The 27,189-nt window shown below is 38.6% G+C and overlaps 1 protein-coding gene across 10 annotated transcripts in view; it reads right to left on the bottom strand.

Annotated features, from left to right (window-relative positions):
* Positions 1-27,189, bottom strand: part of ANKS1B (ankyrin repeat and sterile alpha motif domain containing 1B) — a gene marked incomplete at its 5' end in the record, with an annotated part of 1,134,786 nt that overhangs the window by 314,145 nt on the left and 793,452 nt on the right. For all 10 annotated transcript variants that reach the window (XM_080810753.1, XM_080810755.1, XM_080810756.1 and 7 more), the window contains one exon: positions 1,934-2,032. In XM_080810753.1, the coding sequence (XP_080666879.1) occupies positions 1,934-2,032 (99 nt within the window). The remainder of the gene's footprint in view (positions 1-1,933; positions 2,033-27,189) is intronic.

The raw sequence follows: 27,189 nt of genomic DNA, 5'->3' as shown, positions 1-27,189 counted from the left end.
CTGGATGCTGTGTGGAAATTCAGACATAGAGTGATAAGAAAGGTAACTAGGACAGAGATTAGGTATCTATGAATTATCCAAGCTAGAGAGAACCAATGAGAAATTGACTCTAGTAGTCCAACCTACAGATGATAGATAGAACTTACCCTGGCAGTCCTCTTAATGGTGGTTGGTTTGGGCTAGGGTGATAATTACCAAGGTGAAAGAAGTGGTTCTGTTTTAGGGAAAGTCTCACAAAGGAAGTGATATGGAACTATTTGAGCTTAACTTGACAGGCAGCCTTATGACAAGAGGGTAGTCACTTAGTGATTTGCGTGCCTACCATGGGCTGCACACTGGGCTCGGTGTTTGGGGTATAGCAGTGTAAAAGTCCTCGCAGAGAATGAGGAGCAAACTAGCTGAAGAAGCAATATTTTAAGATACAAAAGTAGTGAGGTGAACAATACACTTATAAGAATTACTTCTGAAATTAGTTCTAAGGCCGCTTTATTCTTTTCCTTTTACTGTAGGAAATTGTATGATCAAACTCCTTTGTATGCGTAACTCTCCTTGAATTTGCGAAAGTGTTAAGGTTCTATCAGTAGACACTCAGTTCACTGTCAGTTGGCAAATTTCATCAGATCACTTCCTTAGAAACGGTGGTTAATATTTATCTTTCTCGTTCTGAGAGAAATTACAGCCTCATTAGGAAGGAAAAGAGCAAAGGAGAGTACAAAATATATGGTAAGTTCATACATCTAGGTGCAAGTCTAACTTTTCATCTGCTTTCAGTCTTGCCCCCTGAATCTTTTCCCAGCTGGTTGACCCTACTTCAACTTTCCCTCCTTCTCATGCCAATTGTATACTGCCTCCAAAATTGACTGCCTAAAGCAGTCCAGTCATGTCTGTTCCTCAGAGCCTACAGAACAAATTTCAAATTCTTTAGCCTGACACAGACTGACCCAACCTACTTTTTCTGCTTTATCTCTGGCTATACTCTCTGCTCTCTAATTGTTTTAATCACACTGGATTTTTTTTTCTTTTTAAAAAAGTTATTTCAAAGACTATTTTTTTTAACCATAACACAAAATTTACCACCTTAACCATTTTTAAGTGTACAATTTGGTGGCAATGATTGAGGACATTCACACTATTGTGCAAATCCCATTGCATTTAAAGTCACATAGTGTCACTATTCTGTCAATACTTTTGGCAATTTATATTTATATTTATATGATTTCTGCTGATCCCTGAAATGCTTTCCTTTTTCTTATCAGTTAAAGTCCTACATATCTTGAAGACCAGTGCTTAGATCCGACCTCTTCCTTTAGGTTCCTATGAAACCTTATCTGGAAACAGAAGGTCAATTCTGTTGCTAGGTAACGTAGGGCTTACAGTTAAAATGATATGTTGGCTTGCAAATTGCATCTAGACTGAGAGGATTTATACATGAACTATAAATACCTGATGGGGATTTGATACTTGAGTGATACAAGTTTTCCTTGAGTGATGATTCATAATTAGGCAGACCCCTTGCCCCTAAAGGCAAAGACTATGGTGTGTACAAGAGACAGAGCCTCTCATGGGGCATGAGGCTTTTAATTCAGGAACATTCCCACACCCACCAAATATTGATCTTGTCCTCTGGTACCTGAGCTGTCACCTGAGGGGCCTGGACTGATGTTTGTACCAGTATAAGGATTTGCACTGAAGAGAAGCCCTGAAGGTGCCCTGCTGGCCAGTGGTGTTTCCTGTATGATGTTCTTGTCATCCACCCAAAGCCAAGTTTGGCCCACAGTGGTCTTGTGAGTCTGATTGTTTCATTGGACCTAAGAAGAACTGCTTTTGGGAATTTCATCAATATGTAGAGATGTTGTCCTAAGTACCAATAGCCCCTTCATATCTGGACTGAAGACTCCTGTACATAGGGCCAGGCCAAGAAAGCATTGCTTACCTTTGGAAGGAGCTGGATTGCCTGTAGAATTCTTTGTCTGTGCCCAGAATTAAGGATTCCAATTTCCAACAAATCCTGATCTTCCATAACATTGCTTCCCTGAAACAAACCCAGAAATGTTAAAGTCAGGTATTTTTACCAGGGGTAAATAATGATTTATTTAATGCAGAGAAAAATAACTAACAAATGAGCTGATTTTTACAAACAAAAACAGAGTCATTCTTCTGTGAGGGTGACGGCAAGTAGGAGGTCACTTATGTGACTGAGTTGAAGGTCCTAGGAAAGCTTCCTTCCTCTCAGAAATGCTGTCATGACTCACTATTTATGATTGGATTATCTGCATTGGGGATTCATTCCTGTGTTCTAAAACTCCATTACTTTAAAAATGTAAATGCTTCTGAGAAGAGATGCCAATCAGGATCTTCAGCGACCTACCTATATGTTGACATGAATGAATCAGTTTTTAGTCTTCCCCTGAAAACAGATTGTGAGAGGAGGACTGATTAAAAAATTGAAATATACTAGGCTGGTTAAAAGTGGGAATTAATAATTAATCTTAAAATACTGAATGCCAGACATCTGATCAAGATATGGGGATACAACAATGAATAATTTGCAGGTCCCTGCCCACAACTGTCTTTATTCTTTCCAGTCCAGGGATGTAAAACAGATTTTCAAAGGCAGGTAGAATGCTGTGAATGTGCTATGATGGTGACACATGCTTGAGAACCCCAAGGGGATCTGGGGTGTGTTTTCCATGGAGGTGATGTCTGATCAGATATCTGAAGCATGCTTAGGACTTAGCACTCAACAGAGCAGGACACGGGGAAATGACATACACTGTCCCGTGGGTGAGAAACAACATAGCATATTCGGAAGCACTGGGTTCTTGGATGAGTTGGAGAGAGGAACAAAAGTTAAGCCTGGCAAGGTAAGCCAAAGCCTGACTATATGCACATTGTATGCCAGCCTGAGGAATTCAGACTTCATTCTGACCATAACAAGGAGCCATGGACAGATTTTTTTTTTAAGTTTTATTTATTTATTTGTCAGAGAGAAAGAGAGAGCACAAGCAGGCAGAGTGGCAGGCAGAAGCAGAGAGGAAAAGCAGGCTCCTCGCTGAGCAAGGAGGCCAATGCGGGACTCGATCCCAGGACCCTGGGACCATGATTTGAGCCAAAGGCAGCCGCTTAACCAACTGAGCCACCCAGACATCCCCATGGACAGATTTTTAAGAACAGGAATTACATATGAGATTCCAAATTTAGAAAGATCAGTTTAGTTTAGTTTTACGGCAATTTAGTGGCTGGGGATCAGTTTCTTTACCTGTACAATGACAAAGTTGAGACATACAATCTCCAAGAACCAGTCTAATCCTGAAATTCTTTGATTTCAATGACTTTTTTTATGCCTCTGATTAATATTCTAATACAGAAATTTATAGATTTCTTTTTTTTTTTTTCAGAAACTTATAGATTTCTTATTTTGTTCCTAAATTTTAGTCTTTTGTAGCCTGTAAGCTAGTGTTTCCCTTTAAATTGAGGAGTCTATAAGGAAGTTCAAAATTTGAAGCATTCCTTTTTCTGGACAAATGAAACTATCCTATTAATGTGTAACAAAAACATTTATGAGTAGAAATTACAGAACACATCTTTATGGAGAGCAGTGGGTACCAACAGATATTTAGAGCAAAAGAGAATGAATTTGAAAGGGCAAACCTGGGAGCATGGAGACCATTAGGAGTTAGTACAGTTGTTGTAGAGACAATGTGGGCTTAGACTGAGGTAGTGGTGGTCTTGGGAAATAGAAAGACCTGAGTGGGTTCGAAACTATCGAGAAGTTTGACTCAGCAACTGAATATGTGGAATGATGGAGAAATGCAGAATACACAGTAGTTCTGGGCTTGGGCAATGGAGTGATTCGTGATGCCTTTCCTGAGGTAATAAGGGAGGATGGGACAGTTCCATGTGGTGCACAGTGAGATTAGTATCTTTCCCTGTATAGGGACAGAATAGATGAATGTGAACAATTTAATATCAGACTGCATTATAAATGGGTAATTGATTGTTCTTAGAAAGATTAAAGCCATAAGAATGGTACCATAGCTAGAGATTTAAAATGGGCATTCACTGGACAAAAACTTTCCACCTACTCATGGTATCCTTCCTATGTCTAAGCTACCCTGGCCTTCTCCGAGGAGGCAGAATGATCCAGGTACATAGCCGCATGCTAATGAAAAGCCTAATGAAAAACAAATAAAGCCAGTGTTGGCAAAATGCCACAGGAAACATTGCTCTCAGGAAATTACTCTGTGCACACAGTAGAGCATGGCTAAGAATATAAATGGCTTCATTTTGAGAAAGCGTTATTATTTTCAGAAATGGACCAGTATGTCATGAGTAGGATATAGGATACCATTCTGTATTTGACTTTTAGTCTTAAAAGGGTTTCCAGAAGGAGTTAAAAGGATCTTAAAAAACAAAAACAGAAAAAACAAACAAGCAAATAAACAAGAAACAGAAAACTGTCCGTCTATGTGCTAGACCATTATCAGCTCTTCCGTGGGCTAAATTAGCAACCCACAACATCAGCTCACACACATTCCTTGGGCTGTCTGTGCTTGTCTTCTGTCAGTCTGTCTTCTGCTTCAGTAATTACAGATACCTACTATCTACAGGTAATCCTGAAAATTTGAATACTGAAATTATTTGAAGGATTAAATCCTTAAAAAACCACTATTCTTCTTCTAAACTACCAATATACCATCTTCTCTACCTTCAGTAGGAGGACCTTTTTGAAAAATTGTAGGGAAGTTAGACATCTTCTCTTTGGGTCAAATTTCCTAGCATATGGAATAATTACCAAACACTTTTGAAAAATGAGTGAAAATTTGGGAAGCACAGTGCAAATGGTGAGAATGTGCCCAAGGGGAAATGGTACTAATTGTGGAAATGTAAAGAAAAGGATTCTCTGTCCCCAATGAGGCATGCTGTTAGAAATTTTCTATTTTCTCTCTTACTGCAATATATAGAGATACCAAAAATATCCTGGTGCATCATCTAGCCAGTCTTTTTTTGAAACACCACCAGGCTTGGAGTCTAAAGATCTGGGTCCGAATCTTGTTTGGGTAAACTTAGCTAAGTCATATATTATTTCTAGGTCTCATGGTCCTCACCCGTAAAATGCAGTTCAATGAATACACATTCAGTTCTAAAATGCTATGATTTCAGTCATTTCTAACTTTCTATTAGTATCCTTATATGTAAATATAGATTGTATAATTTGAAGTTACATTTACATTGCAATGGCATTTTAGTGTTTCAGAGCTTGCAACCTAAAGTTAGCTTTAAGAAGTATGGTTGACCCTTGAACAACATGGGTTTGAACTGTATGGGTCCACTTAAACCTTTTTTTTCCCAATAAATACAGTACAGTACTGCAAATCTACTTTCTCTTCCTTATGACTTTCTTAGTAACATTTTCTTTTCTCTAGTTTATTTCATTGTAAGAATACAGCATATAATATTTGTAATTTACATAATATGTGTTAATCAACTTTGTTATTACAAAGGTTTCCTGTCAACAGTAGGCTATTAGTAGTTAAATTTTGGGGGCGACAAAAGTTATATGCAGATATTTGGCTGCACAGGGCAGTGGGGGTACAGGGGGTGGCCAGCACTCTAAACCCCTGCATTGTTCAAGGATCGACTGTAATTATAGAGAAATACAAGAATGCACTTTTTTGGGGGACAAATTAATCTCAGTATTAGGTAGGAACATATAACATTTATTATTAAAAGAAATGACAGAATACCGTCATTCCATAATATCAAGAATTCTTACAGCTTTTCAGGAAAAAATCAAATGTCTCAAATCTTACAACTAACCATTTCATTTGCACTTGGGTAACAGATGTGCCATCAAAGACAATAAACATTTCCATTCTTCCTGGGGAGCTGGAATTTATTCTGATGTTATGACTTGCCTTCACTAAATGTTAGAAAAATCACAGCTTATCTTTTTTTACCCCCCTCAGTAATAGCTGAATGTAAACTCTGGCTTTCTCTCTCCTTCCTTTTTTACATGACTGCCAGATCAAAGGTTTTTGGAGTAGAGCTTCATGATGTGTGTCTTTTGCTTAATCAACCACTATACTGTACTGTCTACCCCCTCATCTACTTCCTATCTCCCATTTACTCCTCAACCCACCACAATAAGCTTTTACCCCATAGAGTTTCTCTGCCAAATGTTGAGAAAGATGTCTCAATTGCCATATCTAGTTGATTCTTTTGAAACCAGATTTCAAAAATGTGTTGGTCACATGTGGCTGGTGGCTACAGTACTGGACAACACAAACAGAGAAGGTTTCTGTCATCAAAGAAAATTTTGTTAGACAGTGCTTCTCCATAATTAAAGACATTGAAACTCTAGTTGAATCGCATAGGGAAAAAAATGGGGACTGATAGGGAATCAGAACAGGGAGTCAGAAATACTCACGAGTCATCTTCAGGATATAATTGATGTGCTTCTTAGTCAAAGTTCATGAACATAAAATTGAGGATGTTTAGCAAATTTTCTTCTAATTTTTCAGTCATTAAAACTAATTAGTAGCAGTTCTATTTCCATTAGTGTTTCTTTCTTATGGGACTAGAAATCTATGCTATCAAAATGATAAATCAAATCAAGGAGTAATTTCTTATTTTCTTAGCACACTACCAGGCACATTGCACAAGGCACTTATGGAATAATAATCAGTAGATAAAGTTGCTTAGTTAATGACTTACTAGAAGGATCAAGGGCCCAAGACAGTGTTTTTTAGAATAGCTGTTCTTTTACTGACAAGAAATATCTAATCCAGGGGGTCTTTATTGCTTTCTTAAATCATGGAATGGGGAAAAATAACATATTTTATGCTCTGAGAGCTGAAACTGAAGTTTTTCTGACCCTAGGGAGAATATTTTGTATCACTGGATTTTTTTTTTTTAGCTGTGATAAACTAACAAGTTGACCAAATAGAATCAAAAGTAGTATTTTGTTCTTAATGCTCTATGAGAAATATAATAGCTACTTATTGAATTCTCCTCTCAAATATATGTAAACTGATCTTCTCTGATCTGATCACTGATCTGATCACTTCTGTCTCTCAGAACTCCAGCTTGAAAAGTCCTCTTATTTTCATAACCTCAATTCCATACCATATTCATTCAGCAAATGTTCCTTCATGTTGCATATTATATGTAATAAATCCCTACAGATGCTAGGGAAACATATTTAAGGACCACAGGGAACTTGTTTATTTTTAATATAACCTTAAGCTGGATGTTATTTATTCTCTCTCTTCAGTCCAAGACTGAAAAAATTGAGAGGATCCTGTCAATTTGGAGAAAAAATTTTTTTTTGCTCTATAATTAACTAAACTAGATTCTTCTCCACAATTTGTGTGGCCTGAAATATTTAAAATAGAGTATTTGTATAATAGAATGATAGCAAGATCTTGCAAACTCACACACAGAGAAACACATATTTTGGTTTATTTTTAACATTTTTTACAGCATAAATGATGTGGTGGCATAAAACTATATATAATGTTCTTGGAATAACATACCTCTTAGCTTTTATAAAGGCTTTGAGTCAATTTAATATCAACCTATAAGTAAACCGAATGCCAGTCTTTTCTGCATGATTAGGATGGTAACTATTGGGATAAGTCCCAGATTTATAATTCCCCTGTCGGTGTTGGAAAGCTTTATTTCGTTTATCAGATGGAAACATGAGTTACCATAAGTAATCAGATAATGGATAATGTGCTTCTTCCAATTTTACTTTATTTTTTACAATTAAAAAAAATTTTTGTGTGTGTTTCTTCCAATTTTAATTCCCTCTCTTACATGAATGAAATAACAGTATACTTTTTTTACCTCTCTACCTTAGCCTTCCATTTGAAAATGTTCTGTCTACCGCAATGGAATTTCTTGTTCACAGCTTAACTAGATTTTCACATTCTTAGCTTACGAAGAGAGTTTCTTAGAGTCTTTAGACCACGTGGATCATTGCCTCAAATAAATGTCACATTATTGAGCAATAAGTTAGAGAGCATCTTATATATATATCTATTTTAATAAATAAGCTATATCTTAGAATTATTTTTTAAGATTAGTATTTATAACTAACATGATTGTAATGAGTTTTATACTACCAGTTTCCCCCTCTTTATTTTTCACTTCTATTTCCCCTTTAAAACATCTGTTCCGAAGCTATGGAGAGAGAGAGAGAGGGAGGGAATTTAAGTAATCAAGTATTTATTTTTCAAAGTATTGAGCAAGGTTTGATGATTTCATAAGTCACAATTCTAATTCATTTGAGTGTGTTCATGTGTTCATGGAGATTTTGGAATTATGTATAAGACTTCAAAGTCATTTATACAGTAATTTGTTCTATCTTGGTAAAACGTTTCACAGATGCAAGAGGAAGCCTTTTCTTTTTTAAGGATGTTAATCCACCAGTCCTATGAAAAGGAATGAGATTGTGAACAAAACTTATTTCTACATTCTTACTTTTTTCTGGATACATGCATATGACAATATGAAGCGTATGAACACCTACTGTCTTCTTTAAATTTTCACACCCATAGCAGTTGACGTAAGCATAAAGCAAATTACACACTTACTGAGTTCTTATTATGTGTCAGGCCCTGTTTTATTTATTTATTTTTTTTGAAGATTTTTATTTATTTATTTGAGAGAAAGTGAGAGCGAGAGGGAAAAGCAGACTCACTGCTGAGTGGGGAGCTTGATGTGGGGCTCTATCTCAGGACCCTGAGATCATGACCTGAGCTGAAGGAAGACACTTGACCAACTGAGCCACCCAGGTTCCCCAGCCAGGCCGTGTTCTAAGTGCCTTAGATATATTATCTTATTTAATTCTCACCATAGCTTTCTGAGATAGGTGCTTGTTCCATTAGCTAATAGGAGCCTTTTGCATAACTATTACCCAATACTGACTCCAGTGGGGTTAGTGTAGGAGAGGAAAGGTTCCGTTAAAAAATGTGACTAGACCTAAACCATTTGCATTTTGATTTAGAGGCATATAAAATTCACATTTGAAGGTATGCGTTCCAACATATTTTACATTTGATTTCACAACGTTTGAGCAACAATGAATCTTTCTTTAAAGAACAGAATTTGGAAAGCTGTCTGACCTATTCTTCCCTCCTCTGCTCCAGTCCTCTCTGTTCACTGAATCATGGAATCAGGACTGGCAGGGACCTGGGGGGGTTTCTGGTCTAAACGTTCCCTAACTAACCGCAAAGCTTTAACTTCCCTCTTTTGAAGCGTGGTGTCTAGCTGGGTTACACCATTCCCAAAGGGGTAGGGCGGATAATAAATGCTTTAAATGGTCTTTCCCAATAGCGGAATCTGAGCAGGGGGTTGGGGGGATACCTCAGTCCTACTCGTTTAGTTCCCACTGTGCTGCAGACTGTGACAGGAGAGCTATTAGAAGAACATGCCAAAAGTGGAGATGAAAACAGTTAGCAGCTGTCCTGTGTCCTTTTCCAATCACAAGCTGTGAAGATGAAAAAAATGTTTTTCCTTGGGTAGGCCATACATAATCTTGGCAGGTATCTGAGTTTTGTTCTTCTATCTAATATGCTGAACATTCCCCAGTGCCTCATAAGGGAAAAATGAGCAGCAATTAGATTAGTTTGGACACCCTGCTCTTAACAGAAGAGGAACATGGCACCTTCCTATTTACAACAGGCTCCTCTTGCAAGTGATCTCTCACTGGTGATACAGAATTCTGAAAGAAAACTCCTCTCTGGAGAAACAAAGAGAATTGCTCCCAAGTATAACCAACACAGCCACACGCTATGAAGTAGAAAAATCACCTAAAATGAGTAGTGTTAACTACCAGCCATTGAGGGCTCACTAAGTACCAGGTACTTTGTCCACCTTATTTAGAAACCTTACTACCCATTATAACACAGGAGGCAATATGTTCATGTCACAGACAAGGAAACTAAGTCCCAGAGCTGTGAAACCATCTAGCAAGTTCACACAGGCAAAATACAATGGATCTGGGATCAATGTTTTACTCTTTGAGACTGTGACACTCATGTTTCCTTCGCTACAGTAAAGGAACCAAATGTTCAGTAGAGGACATTTTCTGGATGGAGATTCCAGTCAGAGGATGTGTAATACTGCCAAGAAGTAACTCCTGTGATGCTATTTTCACCATAGCTCCACATATATATTGACAGACCACTGGGAGTGACTGCCATGGTTTCTCCAACACATTTTATTTCAAATAAATTACTTACCTTCTGAAAGGTTAAGTAGTTAGTTCTTCCAACTGCCTTAACATAATCTAGAGCCAAGCATGCTAATCTAAGTGACAGAGTCTGGCTAAAGCACCAACTAACTTCTCATGCTCTGAGCCAGGACTGTGCTGGGAGGTGGAAAATAACAGCATGGCATCGACTTGGCACTTCTCAGCTCTTCTGTAGAGCCTTGTCAAACTATCTTTTCTGGTCAACTGGGAAAGGCCATGTTGGGTTTCTTTTCTTTATGTCTCTTTCAAAGCCAGGATGTCTGAAAATTATCTAATAAGGTAGAAAATGCCTGGGAATGTATTAAGGACATTTGTGTTCCTAACTTAACCTGTTATGAATCCAGAGAAAAGAGTCAGTTGCCGTCCCCTGAGAAGGCTATCCAGGCTGAAGGAGGCTGTCACAGTGAAGGTGGATAATTTAGTCCTGTGAGAATTGGAAGACTGGTCATAAAGACAACTCATTACCCATCAAAGAGATGGTTATCCTCAAGGAGTGGATATCTACAGTTTTAAGGATGATGAGGTTACCTGATACTGAACTATATTCAGAAAATGTCAAATGAGTGTAGGAGGAAAGGAACAAGGAGGAAGAGAAAGCAGGGAGGGAGAGAATGAGAAAGATAAAGTATTGCTCATTAAGGGTGAAGGTGGTAGTGAGGAAAGTAGGGTTGCCAGATAAAACACAGAAATTCCAATTTACATAGGATTGTATATTTTTATTTAGTTAATCTGGCAGCCTTACAGAAGAGGCTATTGAATACTGGAAATGAGCTAGCAGTGTCCAATCCACAATCAGAGCTACCACGGAGATAGGATTTGCCACTAATTCATTTATTCAACATATATTTGTTCATCTAATATTTTGTGAGCACTTACTATGTACCAGGCATTAGGCTGGGTTCTGAGACACACTGAGAACAGAACAGACAAGGTCTCTCTGCTTTTAGAGTTTATTGTCTAGTGGGGAAAACAGGAAAATAACAAAACAAAAAGCTATGCAAGTAATTATTATTTAGCAAAGTTTTATATAGGCCAAGAAGTATTAAGGGCTTTATTTTGTTTATTGCTTACAAAAACCCCTGAGGTTGGTACAGTTATTACCTTTATTTACAAATAAAGAATTAAAAACGCAGAGAAGCTAATAATTTCTCAAGTTCACATGTCTAGTAAAAATTGCTCCAAGGAAAATTAATACAGTTCTGTGGTAAAAAAAAAAAAAATTACAAAGGAGATTCATGCTAGAAGGAATGGTCAGGAAAGTCTCTCTGAGGAAGTGACATGTAAACTGAGATAATGAGGGATTAAAAGGAGCAATCAAAACACAAGAAGAGCCATCAGAAGGGCATTGTAGAAGGAACAGCAGGTGCAAAGGCACTGAGGTGGGAAAAGAGCCAGGTAGATTCTAGGAATAGACTGAAGGCTAAAAAGACTAAATATAGTGATTGAGGGGAAAGAAGACAATGGAGGGGAAACAGAGAAGATAGTGGAGATCCTGATAAGGGCTCTGATTTTATTCTAAGTGCAATCGAAAACACTGAAGGACATAAACTGACATATTTTTTACTATACTCTGGTTATGGTGTGAAGAAGGGATGGAGGAATTGGGTGACATGGAACCTGAGCTCAACGACCTGAGTTGAAATGATAGCCTGGAGACCCTGAAATCTGAGGAAAATGGGATGAAATAGGACCTGTTGGAGAACCACAGGAATTGGCCTCACTGGAGAGTCAAATTTCTAAGCTAAATATAATCTTTCATTTGAATCAAAAAGAAAATCCAGATGACGAAGACAGAAGTCAAAATGGTCTTTGATATAATATCTAACTTGATACAACTGTGGATAGAGATTGAATACTACCTGTTAAAACGTAAACATCCATACTCCATGGACTCACCATTTCTATTTCTAAGTTGCAGACATAGTTGTTAGGCTGATCCCCTTCTCCCTTGCTATCTTCTACCATGCAGGCTGGAGAAATTAAATGTTTCAACTTCCCTTGAAGCTATGGGTGGACATGTGACAAAATTTGCCCACTGGGGAACTTCTGGAAAAACTTTTGCTTTTCTGATTAAAAGGAAGAAATTCACCTGGTATCCTTGTATGTCCATAAAAAAGTGGCTGTGGAGTTCCCCCCAATGAGTGTGGTCAATTGTTCATATAAAGTGACAGAGATGGTTAACCAGCAAAAACAAATAACCCTATTGGACATCTGTAAGCAGGCCAGCATGAGTTGTGGGAGAGTTAGTCCCTAAATAAGAAAGAAATGTTATTTAAAGCTGTCTCTGTATTTTGCATACAAGTGGCTCTGGCCAGTGCTGATCTGTTGTGAGTGAAAATAATGACAAGGATGTGGACTATGGCATGTAATAGAGGTCATAATTGAGATAGCAGGGTACTAAAAATTTGCCTTAGACAGACCTGGGTGTGATAACCACAAAGAAGTGTGGAGAAGGATATTAGAAAGAATGAAAATTATCATAACAAAATTGGGAGGGTGCGTGTGTATCCATCTACAGATTCTGTTTGATCTAATTTTGCCTTAAAATTATGCAATCTCACAGAAACAATTACTTGAAGGAATTTGTTTCCTATGGATTTTGGTTTCTGTTCACATTTGCTGGATGTGAAGTTACCAAAGTGTTCATGGGATTGACAGATTTTAAATCTGGGAGTGGCTTTTAGCTTCTAATTGAAGAGGACAGGCATCCAGAGATTGTGCAGTCATCATAGTTCTAAAGGAAGCACATTTTTACATAAATTTGAGTTTTTATGGGAAAGGATTTTTACACTTAAAACTTGAACACATTATAATCTTAACAGAACAGAAACCGTGAGAACGTTTTGGGGGTTTGTTAGGTTGGTCTGAGCATGTGACTTTTCCCTGAACTCTAGAGATGCCAAAGTTTGTGGTTAGTACCTTGGTAACTTGGAATGCCTTTGGTGGACAGTGAATGGAGATTGCCCTATTGAAACCATTGACCAGAATATTCCTGACTTTTCTCCATATTTATTTTTGGTTTTAGTTTTGGTCTTGAAGACATTGTTCTTGAAATGTCTTCAGTAGAAAACATTTTATTCCCCATGAAAACTTTGTTTTTGCTTGCTTTATATAAAAAAAATGTGGTGTTGGGAAAACTCACTGTATGTTTGTGTCCCCCTTATCCCCCAAATTCATATGCCGAAACCTCATTCCCATTGTGATGATATTTGGAAGCAGGGCCTTTGGGAAGTGATTGATCGGGTGTGGAGGGTAGAGCTCTCTTGAATGGAATTAATGCTGTATAAAAAAGTCTTCAGAGAGCACCTTGCTCCTTCTGTCATGTGAGGACACAGAGAAAAAGATGGCCATCCATGAACTAGGAGGTGGGCCCCTATCAGTCACCAAATCTGCTGGTGCCTTGATCTTGGACTTGCAGTCTCCAGAACTGTGAGAAATAAATTGCTGCTGTTTATAAACCAAGCAGTCTATGGTATGTCTATGGACTAAGACATAAAACAACACTGGAATTAAGTATGAGGAGATGGTCGCTGTGATTTAGATAGGCAGGAAGCTGACCCAACCAAAGGGTTAAAGAACGCTGAGCAAGATCACAACTCAGAGTTGTTTGGACTGTTGTAGAGTTGTGTAGCTCTACCATTTGGCCTTAGGTTGAATACAAAGAGAAAATCTGTGTGAGGCACACAAACACCCCTGTTCTCTGTATGGGCATCTATACCACGAAGGATAATCTTTCTTCATTTTCTCCTACCATTTTCTTCACTAAATAGGAACAAGATACAGGAGAAAGGGAGATACCCTTTCTCATGATGAATATTATTAAATGCCCCCTTGTCTAGTTTTTCTAATTAAAGAGAAGTTTTGAGTTTTACCTCCAAAATATTTACTGGTACCAAACCCATCACAAATTCCTTCATATTAATTTGAGCATTATTGGAAATGGGCATATCTTGTCTAAGTCAAAGCAGATGCTAATAGGCCACAGAATCTCTTATTTCTTTCTTCTTGGTGTTATATGTCCTATGTTCTTCATTGGATAGCAAAATTCTTGGAAGAAATGATCATGAGTTAAGCATCTTTCCATCTTCCCTATTGGCTATATTTTGCTGAACTTTTGAATAAAATAAAAGCTTGAAAGAATGAATACTAAGTAAAAAACCATGAACGATGTTTATAAAAAATATCCAGTCTAAGGCTCACCAAGTAAGTTTGTAGCAAAAGGGTTGAAAAGTTTGAGCTGAAAATTCTAATATTCAGGATGTCTGATTTTTTTTCCTAATTGAAGAAAGGATAAAGATGGAATTTCCGGTACACGATAACACCAAAATGTTCTTAATTTTTTTCAGTTTTGCAAATTCTCATGATTTGATTTTCATCCAGGACTGTCAGTTGAGACATCTGATAATCTAAAAGCATTCAGAGAATTAGGATCCCATATGGCTCAAAAATATTTCCTTTCCGACAGGGAAAAAGAGAACACACTGTGAAAATAATACTGGTATAGCCTTTGGTTTATGTGTAAAAGAAGCACAAATGAATTTAAACCTTTACCTATGGTATAGTAATCATTGTAATGATCATCATGGTCAATTACAGTGAATAAAATAAGAAGAATATACAGTTCTCATAAGCATGTTGCATTAAGAAAAAGTAGAGATATTTCAAGGCAATGATAGTAATGTAGTTAGTTTAGTCTTATGGAAACAACATTCATTGGAAATGAGCACCAAATTAGGAGTCCTGACTTATCACTAATTGTGTAAACCTGGGAGTCTTTCAACTTCCTTGGGACTTTATTTTCTCAGCTGAACAATGAAAAAATTGGACCAGATGTTCCTTTTTAACACAGCATCTGTTCTGGAGGTTCTAGCTGGGAGTAAATCTACTCATCTACTCATATTGTTTGAAGAATATTTCTCCTTGTTTAGAGGAAGTTATTTTCTTTAAACGAATGTTGAGTATTAATATACATTTATATAATCATGAGAGAGGACAGAGACTTGGTTGGGTTCAGCCAACTGCACTCACTGAATTAATAATAACAACAACAGTAGTAATAATAACAATGACTGGCAACATTCATTAGGTGTTGACTGTGAGCCAGAGACTGCTTTGTCTTCAGAGTCTATGAAATAGATATTATTATTAATACTCCCATTTTACAGATGAGAAAAGTGAAGATGAGAGATGACTAGAAACTTGATTGAGATCACACAGAAGTGGTAGAGCTGCTGTGACGACTGAGGTGGCAATAAAGGGAATGATGGGAGCAGATAACCAGATGCCCCCACATCCCTTAATTTCCAGACAAGTGTCTTCCACATGGAATTGCCTCACAGAGATTAGATGGGGGGAGTTTCTCCTTACTAGCCCCATGGTCTGCATCAACTCTCTTTCTCACTATCTCTAGTGAGGAACTGGAGATTAATAAAGAGAATGGAATTTAGAGCTCTGGGGTTCACATCGCGGTTTTGCTTTTTAATAGCTGAGTGACTCTGGGCAAGTAAACTTCCTTTCTTCATCTGTAAAATGGAGATACCAATGACGCCTACCTTTTAGGGATGTGGTACATAATGTTTATGGAATTGCTTCATAAACTATAAAGTAATATTGCTAAAAATAAAGCATGCCTGCTAGGAACTACTTTTTTTCCCATTTTTTTTTCCGTTAAGAACATAGAGCTGTAAATCTTCTAGTTTCATGTTGTTTTTGCCAGAAATAGTCTATTCTGAAAGAGGCAGCTTGTGTGGTGGAAAAAAAAAAATGTAGGTTTTATTCCTAGCTCTGCCATTTACTTAGCTTTTTGGCCATGGGCAAGTCGCTTAATTGGGCATCCCACTGGGCCCCAGGCTTAGAAGGGCCCTGTGCTTAGAGTTTTAATGCTCTGTGGTTGCTGTCTTGAAATTCTTCAGCATTTTTTCTTTGACTTTGTATTTTGTAAGTGAAGATTGATGGGACAATGGAGTATGTGTTGGGTTTCTCACCATGACTCAGAGATGGGTTCTACTGAAAAGCTCTTCACCGCTTCCTAGGTTCACTGGCCCTGGGCCCCACTTGGCCCCCCGCTGTACCCCGTCCTAAAACTGCTGCTGCCCCACTCTCTACCTCCAGCAGAGTTGTAGACACTGGCACAGGACAGGTTGGGATTAGACATTCATACTCTATGGCATCTCAGGGTGTGGTATGTTTTCCCTTACTCCCTGACAGGCTGGCAGTACCATGGCATGTCTGGTGGCCAGTGAACCAAAGTTTACCCTTGATCCAGGAACCAAGCATGTCCTGACACAGAGATTTAAAAATCACTGGAGGTCCACTGTCACCCATAGGTTCAAATGATGGGCCCCTAGGAAAGGGAGATGCCTATCTTGATTTCCTCAGACCCTGCCCAGTTCCAAGAGCTGGGCATTGGAAGGCGGGCTCAGCAGATATCAGGCTCTGCAGTGAGGCACTCTGTTTGCATTAGGAGGCAGGGTTCTAGGTGCCTGTGAGGGTCTGCACTCCCTGCAAGTATCCTGTGCCTGGGAGCACTCCCTTGCCTGGAAACCTTCTTTCCTTCCAATCTTCAGACTTCCTCATTTTGGTTTGTATTTGTCTCTTTTGGCCAGCTCATGGTACCCTTTGGATTAAAGCTATGAAATAGAAATTGTGTGATTTTGGTTATTCTACATACAAATTAAATATTTTGATATTTGTGCTTAAAATTGGCATTTCAGGTGCCTGGGTGTCTCAGTTGGTTAAACAACTGCCTTTGGCTCAGGTCATGATCCCGGGGTCCTGGAATCAAGTCCCATATTGGGCTTCTGCTGCTCAGTGGGGAGCCTGTTTCTCCCTCTCCCTCTGCCTGCCACTCCCCCAGCTTGTGCTCTCTGTCAAATAAATAAATAAAATCCTAAAATAAAAATAAAAATATAATTGACATTTCACAATATAAAAACAAATGGCAAAATTTATGCTAAGAAAAAAATCTCAATTTTTTTTACTCAGAATACTAAATAGTAAATTAAAAAACACCATAACAAGTTTGGAAAAACACAAGGAAGAAAGGAGAAAGTCTTTATGTAATTTTGATGGCACTTTTACTCCTGCTTTTTTAATGAGGTGTCCTACATTTTCATTTTGTACTGGGTCCCACATGCTCCCAGTGTGTAAGTTTTGCATAATCACCTGGTCCCTGCATCACTCCACAGGTACATCTGGAGTATCTGTAAGCTCAAGTTAGGAAGCAATGCTTTACTGACCCATGAACAGCTTATTCTCTATCCAGTTATCTGTGGCCTCATCTTCAGCTTTCTAAGAAGGGGGACCATCCCCTTCGAAACTATGGAGGTCATTTAACCATACGAAGGATGATGTTTCACTAGACATTAACTAGATACAATTTCCATTTGTAGTTTTAGAGATTGGCTCATTCTCACGTTTATTTATACTGTCCTTTCATAACATGTACTGAGTGTTTATCATGCTGCACATACTTTGTTAGGCATTGAGAATTCAAAAGTTATTAAAATGCTCTCTCCCCTAAAGGAGCACAGTAATGAGGGCAGGGGCAGGGAGGGAGACAGCACATAAATAGATAATTATTTTTTGTGGCAGAAAGTGCAGTAATTATGGCTATACAGAAAAAAAGATTTCTGAAGGCATAAGCATGAATCACGGAAGATATTTTGGGGCAGGTGGCATCTCTGTTACCTACTAAATGATTAGTAAAAGTTAGCCAGGATATAGAAAAATGGCAGAGGTAGGGAGGAGAGGGCATTGCGGGGATGGGTTATAGCATGAACAAAGGCACTGAGACAACAGTGTAGTGAGGGTAAAAAACAAGTAGTTTACTGTTAATCAGGACAAGACCAAGTAGCTAGCTTTGTCAACTAGGGTACTAAATGGCCTTCATCCTATAGCTCACGGCAGTTTGTGAATTTTTTTTTTAAAGATTTTATTTATTTATTTGAGAGAGAGAGAGCATGAGTGGGGAAAAGGATAGAGGAAGAGAATATCCAAGCAAACTCTTCCTGAGTGGGGAGCCCCACTCAGGGCTCAATGTCTCGACCGTTGGGGTCAGGACCTGAGCTGAAACCAAGAGTCGGATGCTTTACCAACTGAGCCACCCAGGCACCCCTGAATGCATGGTTTTATACTTAGAAATAAGATGGCTGGATTTACAATTTAGAGAACATACACCAGTGGCTATTTGAAGTGTGGATTTGAAGGGATAAAGCTGGAGGTGAGAAGCTGGAGCCTGTTTACAAAGCTTTTGTAGCCATATTACAAGCGACCGTGGAAGTCTGAACTAGGGCAGTAGTATCAAGGATCGCTTTGAATTAAAGAAATACTAACGAGTTAAAACCGGCTGGAGTGAGTGGAAGGGAAGAGCAAGGATGATTGTCAAGTTTCTTGTTTGGGGTGACTGGTGGTTAAGGACTCAGGTGAGAAATGACTTCAAAAGGAGGTAAAGACTTTGGAGGTGGAGCGGGGAGGAAGAGGTATTGGAAGAGGCGAGGCTGAAGTTTGAGGAGAGATTTGAGCTGGAGTTGTTGATTTGGAGGTGACCAGAGTCTAGGTGGTGACTATGAGATGGACGAAAGCACCCATGGGAGACACCTTGAAAGAGGGAAGGAGAAGACAAAGGTAATGAGGAAAAGGAGAGTATGTTGCCATGGAAACAAAAAGGGTAAAGAGTTTCACAAATGAGGACATGAACCAGCTGTTAAATGCGGCAGAGAGATCTTATAGGAAGTGGAAAGTTTCCTTTGATTTAGTAAAATAGAGCAGCCAATGAGAGATCAGGAGAGGAGTCTTTCTGGGAGAACCGTGGGAACAAAAGCCAGATCTGAAACGATTGTGAAAGTAAGAAAAGTGGAAAAAGTGAATATAGACTACTCTTTTGAGAAGTTTGAAATGAGTAAGGGAGGAGAAAATTTGGAGCACAGCTGAAAAGGAGCAAGATCCAGGGAGAGTTGCTTTCTTTTCTTTCTTTTTTCTACTAAGAAAAGGAGACACTTAAGCAAGTTTTCAGGCAGAAGGAAGAGAATACTTGTGGAGAGGGAAAGTTTGAGATACAAGAGGGGAGGAAAACTCATGGAAGGGGCGAGGCAGGCCTTGAGTAAGACAATGCGTCCTCTGCACCTGGAGGAAGGGGTGTGGGGGGGGTGGGGTGAGGACCTTGCAGGCCTACACAGCCCCTGGCTGTGCCATCATGGACACATGTCAATTCTCAGGCTGTCTCTACTCCTCAAGCTGAGCTGCAAAACTTGTGGGAAAAGTTAGGCAATTGTGCTGAATGAATTTTCTACAGATTCACATCATTTAACTCCTGACTGAGTGCACTCACATGGCAATTCTTTGTCTTGGGTATTCCTATAAAAATTCCTTGATGATGATCTTCCAAGTCTCCAAATCTTACCTTCACATTCCTCAGTCTTACAACAATATCCCCTCTTGTGAGTCGTCTGAGCTTATCCACCATGAATGCCTACCGCACCTCTCCTTTCTCCAGTTCTTATGTCCTCACCTTTACCTCAATTTCTTTCTTAAAAATTCTACTGATCTTTCAAGGTCCAACTCCTTGATAGCCCATATCTCTGCTTTATTTTCATCTTACATATATATTTATAAGTATCACGTTTGCCTCACATATATATTTATGTTATTTGATGTCTTTCATGTTATTTTATAAGTTATTTTAAATACTTTCTAGAACGAGAAAGGGATTCAGTCAACCAAGCAACTGCCCCAATGCCTTTTTATTAAACCTTGTCTTTAATCTTCTTTGTCTCCTTGACTCATTCATATCGTTCTTCTACTAAGCTATTAAATCCCTGAAGGGCAGGTGATTTTTTTTTTTTTTTTGCCACTGTTCTAGTACTGACAATGGACCGTAAATAATAGCTACCTAGTAAGAGGATACATAGATAGATATACATGTGCATGTGCAGATATATATTTATATTTTCTAAAATATTTATATTTTCTAAAATACATTTTCTAAAATCCAATCCTTATTAGACACTTAGTTATGAGCCATGAGGGGTTAATGAAGATAAAACAGTCTCTGTCCTCTTGGATGCAAAATCCAGTAGGACATTCTAATATGTATGTATGTGTGATTAACATCAGTACCTAAACACTAATAAATATTAGGAATGGGCTTTTAGTGTGAATAGAATTTTAAGAGGCAGAAGTCCCTCTATAGGAGACCATCCATGGCCTGAAGGCAGAGGGAAACAGGCAGAGGATGAAGCTGGAAACGCAGTCTGGATCCAGAGAACAAGAGAGCTTGAATGACACGTTGATGACACTGCATTTACTCTATAGGAAACCTGGCGGCTCTCAAAAGTGTTTAGGCAGAGAAGATGATTAAATATATGTTTTTAAAAGATTACTGACAGTGGGATTGAGGGTGAATTTGAAAAGAAGATTTGAGGTCGGTAGATCTATGAAAAAGCTCTTTTTTTCCCCCTTGGGTAAAATTGACAAATAACATTATATTAGTTTCAGGTGTACAAGACAATGATTTGATAATTGTATATACTATAAAATTATCACAACCATAAATCTAGTTAACCGCAGTCACAGTACATAGTTTCAAAAAAGTTTTTTTTCTTGTGATGAGAACTTATAAGATCTACTCTCTTAGCATCTTTCAAGTATGCAATACAGTATTATTAACTATCGTTACCATCCTGAACCTTACATTCCCATGACTTTTTATTGTATAACTGGAGGCTTGTGATAGAGAGTTTAGGTGAGAGATGATAAAGGTCAAACAAGGGCAACTTGGTTACAGATTGAATACAAGTGACTGTATGGGGGTATGTGTGAGTGGGTGTGTGGGTGTTGATGGAAGGAGGTAGTGAGCAAGGTGAAGTAAGCGCTCAGAAATTATTTGCGATCTTACTTTTTTTTTTATAAGACGTTAAATGGCAAACAGCAATAATGAATATAATTTATTGGATATTCCGTAACACGTTTCGCTAGAATCAGCCCCAGGCAATATTATTATCTTCTTCCCCACATATTATCCTCTAGGCCTGATTTTGGCAATTTGTCCTATATGATCAAGTGTTCTCTTCTCTTAATATTTCAGATGTTCAGTTTTGAGGGCCCGATGAGCTCATATATCCTCCAGGGAAAGATACATATTAGTATGCATCTTTTATACTTTTCATGGTACTTGGCAGAGGGTTAGGCAAATGGTGGATACCAGATAAATAGTTGTTATATTGAATTAAATGGTATTACCTGGGGTTTACTGAAGGTTGGATGTCCTCACACTCCTTGGCCCTGCAATGCTGCTCTCTGTGCCCAGAAGTCTCTCTCTATTTCTCTTCACCCTCTCTCCACTATCTTCACCTATTTGCTTAAGTAGTTCCTTTTCATTATTTCTTCTGGGATTTCTTGACTGATTTGCTTCTACTGGGTTAAATACTTTCATGAAGTGGCATCATCTACTGACTTATTTGTCTCCCTGTTAGCTCCATAACGGCAGAGAATCTTTTGGTGATTTGCTCATTATTTTATCCCCAGCTTGAGCACACTGCCTGGTATACAGTGGCTGCTCAGTGAATATTTGTTAAAGAAATGTGGTTTTGTGTGGTTTTAGTTGTAAATCTGAACACTTTGAAATTTGATTCTTTTGGGGGGAAGTTTACTTTTGATTCTACTATTTTTTTAATTAAGTTCAATTAACCAACATATAATACATGATTATTTTTTGATGTAGTGTCCAATGATTCATTGGTTGCTCATCGGATCATGAACCCTCCTTAATGCCCATCACCCAGTTACCCCATCCCCTCGCTTGCCTCCCTTCTACAACCCTCAATTTGTTTCCTAGAGTCCAGAGTCTCTAATGGTTTGTCTTCCTCTCTGAAATTTGAATCTTTAAATCGTTGGATGCAAAGCCCTAGATTCATCATGCAAAAAAGTAATGGGAAACCATCTAAAAATGTATTTTTATTCTTTATGCTCTTAAATTAAGTGAGTGGAAATTGAAGTAGATATTGTTATATTTTCAAGGACCTTTATGCAATTAGAATTCTGGAGGGGAAACACTAAGGCGCCTCAATGGTCTCCTCTCTATACTATCCCCCCAGGAGTATACAAAATATCTGTTTGGTTGCCTATTTTCTCATGTATACACACTATCATTAGTTTGTCGGTTCCTCTGGGGGCAGGAAGCAGGTCAGCATTAGAAAACAAATGTGACATCAAAATACGGAGAAATCAGAAAACTAGATTACATTTTTGAAAGCCTTAAGAGGTGTTTCTCTAGTGTTCTACAGACAACTCAAGATCACAGGCAATACAATCCTTTGCTCTGGGGCATTTATTTTAGTCATACCATAAAATTTCACTTTCTACTGTCTCGTACCATTTTTGGCCCTAGAGACAGAGGTTTTTAAAGAAAATCAGGCGTGGGTCCTGTTCTCATAGAACTTAGTGTCTAGGAATGAAAGAATTGGTGGCGACCTCATTTTGAAGAGGTTGGCTTAGATCAAGACCCAACTTTGAAATTGGTCCTCAATAGGATGAGTGGTTTCTGAGAATACAGCTCAGTACCAACATATTCATACCCCTGAAATAGGCTGTGACTTGGGGTAAGGAATTCTCTCTCATAGATCCATGACTAGGAGTTCTCTGCAAGAGCTCAGATCTTTACTTCAATACAGATGCTTCTTGTTATTTTCCCAACAGGCACCACAAGGGGATCAATTACTACTGGTAGCCTTATAAAGAGTGTTTTTCCACAGCCAAAGTCCACTAGTATTCTTTAGCATCGTCAGCCACCATGATGGTGTAATGGAAGATACATCCTTTTATTAAGCTAAAAAGGGTTGCATTAAATGTATTCATAGCTTAGGCACCAGTATGTGCTCCATAGGCACTGAGAAGTTACTGGTTCATTGTTAAAATCCAAGATTGGGACAAGGGTTAGAGGATTCTCATCCTCCTACATTTGTGTGGTCTAAGGCAGTGTATGCTTTTAAATCACATTTTGGATTATGTCTTAACAGATAATCTTTAAAAGTGCTGGGCCCGGGGCACCTGGGTGGCTCAGTGGGTTAAGCCTCTGCCTTCAGCTCAGGTCATGATCTCAGGGTCCTGGGATCGAGCCCCACATCGGGCTCTCTGCTCAGCAGGGAGCCTGCTTCCCTCTCTCTCTGCCTGCCTCTCTGACTACTTGTGACCTCTGTCTGTCAAATAAAAAAAAAAAAAAAAAAAAGTGCTGGGCCCATGTAATTAGACAACAGAAATAGTACATGCAGTAGGGCTGGTTAAGAGTGTCTTTAAAGTTGTTGCCAGTTTCCAAAGGTGTCTCTGGATTGTTAAAACCTAATGACTCATTGACAATAATAGTCAAAATCGTAACTTATATGTTGCAGAGCATTTTTCAATTCAACTTTCAGATATATTATTTCAGTGGAAAGCAAAGACTGATTAAGCTAACTGGCTTGGCCCCGACTATCTTAAGAATAACTCTTAGAGCAAGGCTGGTCATTCAGATAACTGCTCTTGCTGTAGTGTTCCCTCCAGCTCCGCTACCTCATAATGATGGACACTGTAGCTAAAAAAGTTAAACTCAAGATACTAAAATGAATTAATATGTTGGAAAAAACAATGAATAGTGACCCCATTGCTTCTCAGGAGCTGTTTCTTATTTTTGAGGGTTAGCAGCTACACCCTATTTGAGAAATTATTTCCTGTAAGGGTGATATGAATGGGAAATTGGCATACTCCTACAGAGGGAAGCTAATGGGAATACTCAATGATAAGTTAAGAACCTTGACCATGTTGCTCCAGACTTATAAATCAAACAAAAATTAAAATGTTAGCTTGATGTACTTGACATCCCCTAACTTCACAAGCTCTGTCTTTGGGGATATCTAGTTCTATAGAAAGAACACCTGGCATTTCTTTTTGTAATATTAGACCAAAGTCAGGGAAAATGAAACAAGAAATGCCTTTTGCAATGTTAATAATCTTTATACTCAGAGGGTTCAGTTGAAACTAGTAACTAATAAGATTAGCCTTGCATCAAGACTGAGCCTGCCAGGCCTGGCTTGTAGACTAGAACACTTGAGTGAGTTCTAACACAGGCTCACTCGCAGGTTAGCCATCATCTTCCTGGCAATCAGTTTCTTCCTCTCTGAGGCCACAATAAAAAGCAAAGCAAAACAAAACAAAACAAATCAAAACCACTCCCTGCAAGAAAATACTTCCAGAAAGACACATTGAAGTCAGAGTGGATAAACAGCCAATATCTAGATCATAGAAGCTGGAGGAAGAAAAATGAAAACACACAGTAACTTCAAAATACATGTATTGTTTAACTAGAGTGACATTAAACTTAACCCATCCTTTAAGATCCAGGATATCTCTATCTCTATCTCATTGAAACTTTCTCCAGGTCTCCCAGGAAGAATAGAGAGAATAAAGAATTGGTTCATTCCCTTATAGATGCAATATGAGGCTTGGAAAGGTCATTCACTTCATAGTCCTTAACTGCAAGAGCAGCATTTATAACCCCTATGACTTATATGCCAATATTTTTTTTCCCATTATACATGGTAGATGACGATTCTGAAATAGCTCCAGTAGATTCAGCTTATGAGGATAACCCACTATGACAGAAAATGCACTTTGTGCAGGCTTCCATGCACTGGTCACAATGCATTTTAGCCAGGGGCCCAGGTTTCTATCTCTACAACTAGACTGTGTGCCTTGGGGATAAAAACTTATTCTCTCTAATATCCCCAGTGGTTAGCACAGTAGCTAACATATAGTGGATAGCCGATAAACATTGAAGAATGAATAAATGGGTGTCTGAAAGCATGATCTAATTTGGGAAAACTGCTTTTGGAAACTGGGCTCTGAGAAAAAGAGCTCTGCATGCAAAAGAATATAAAAAAATGTTCAATGATCAGGGTCATTTGGTTGGGTACTAATATTGGAAAAATAAAATAGATCAGAGACAGACTGTAAATAGAAAAAGGAAGCAATGTTCATTTTCTTTGGTTTGTTTGTGCTTCTAAAATTCACAATTTTATGTATGAGCATTGCAATAGGATTTGAACTAAAAAGAGAACAGGTAAGAAAGTAGGTGAGTGGAGGGATGGTTGATGAGAAAAAGTAGAAAGCAGAGTTTTAAACGTCAAAAGGGGGCACCTGGGTGGTGCAGCTGGTTGAGCATCTGACTCTTGGTTTCAGCTCAGGTCTGATCTCAGGGTCATGATATCGAGCCCCGTGCAGGCTACACACTCAGCACGGAGTCTATTTGGGTTCCTCTCTCCCTCTCCCTCTCCCCCTCCCCTCCCTTCTCTCTAAATACATAAATGAATGAATGAATACATAAAAATTAATAAAACATCAAAAGGATAAGGAGGGAATTGAAAGGATATTTGACAGGAAAAGGAGAAAAGAACAAAGGATCATTTCTTAGTAGGTCATTCTGCGGTCATTCTTCTGTAAGGAATTTCAGAAGCTGAGCGAGCACAGGGGAGAAACCAGATCATGGAATGGACAAAAGGAATGTGAGTGTGAGATATATGGCATTGATGAGTCATAGGGAAAGACGAAGGGAAGAAAATGGCTTCAAAAAGGACTTTCCTGTCATCAAGCAGGAAACTCCTCCTGTCCTATACATAGAAACCCAGGCCAAACTGTGAACTTGTGGTCTGCCTTCAGCTTCTTCCTCTCACTTTGATACCTGCTCTCAGGGCTGCTACCTGACTGGCCAGGTTGTAGAATTTTCCCAACTTCTATCTTATTCTCTCAGGACACCTGTTTCTACAAAAAGACAAAGAAAGCTAACTGGTTCAAGTTAAGTAATTCCTATTGCGGGTTTAGCTAGCTTCAGGGTTACCTTGCCTAGTGCAGTGCAATTAACAAAATAAATAAATAGAAGGAATTCCTTGTGCACCAGGCCTTGAGCTGGATGTAGCAGAACATGGTAAGGGAGTTGTGGAAGGGGAGGTCCCCGGGGGGATGGGGCAACTGGGTGATGGGCACTGAGGAGGGCATGTGATGTGATGAGCACTGAGCGGCATCCGCAACTGATGAATTGTTGAACACTACATCTGAAACTGATGATGTACTATATGTTAGCTAATTGAATTTAAATGAAAAAAAAATAGTGATACTAAGTTCTAGAAAATAGGCTTCATTTTATAAAAGGAATATAACTTTCTAAAGTAAGAAAACTGGAATTTTAATCACTGACTTCACTTCTATTACTTGGTCTTTTCTATCCAAATAAAGTTATGTTACAAGTCAAAAAAAAAAAAAAAGGGAGCAGCACCTGGACTTTAGAGACAGGCACACCAAAGACAGAGGTCCAATAAACAATCTCCTGCCTATGTCCTTGGGGAAGTTATTCTCTCCTCTCTGGACCTTGAATTCTTTATCCAATCCTTTATTTGTAAGGAAATGATTCTTCAATCTTAGTTTCATCCTTTCTGAAGCAGAAATAATGTTGCCTACTTTGCAGGGTTGTTTTTAAGATTCAAAATATGTGTAAATGTTAAAAATGCTATTTACCAGAAGTCGAGGCACAGAAGTAAGTTGGTATGACCAAATTCACACAGTTGGGAAGTTCCAGAGCTAATATTTAAGCCCAGGCAATTGTCTTCATGTTCTTAACCAACATGCTAAGTCATCTGGGTGGACCGATGCTTCTGTCTACAGTGACATGACCATGACCATGTACAGCCCTCAACGTGGTGAAACACTTTGATACTCACTAATCTCATTTAACACTCACAGCTACCCTATGTGGTAGTATTAACCCTACTCTGAGGTTGGGAAAATTAAACTCAGGGAAGGTAACTCATTGGCCGAAACCCAAACAACTAATTAGTGGCAGAACTTGTAGTCACATGCAGTATTTACAACCGCTAATGTAAACATTAGAAAGAGAGTCAGCCCTGAGT

This window comes from Martes martes (assembly GCF_963455335.1).
Source record: "Martes martes genome assembly, chromosome: 8".
Taxonomy (NCBI): domain Eukaryota; kingdom Metazoa; phylum Chordata; class Mammalia; order Carnivora; family Mustelidae; genus Martes; species Martes martes.
This window is presented reverse-complemented; position numbering and strand designations above follow the sequence as displayed.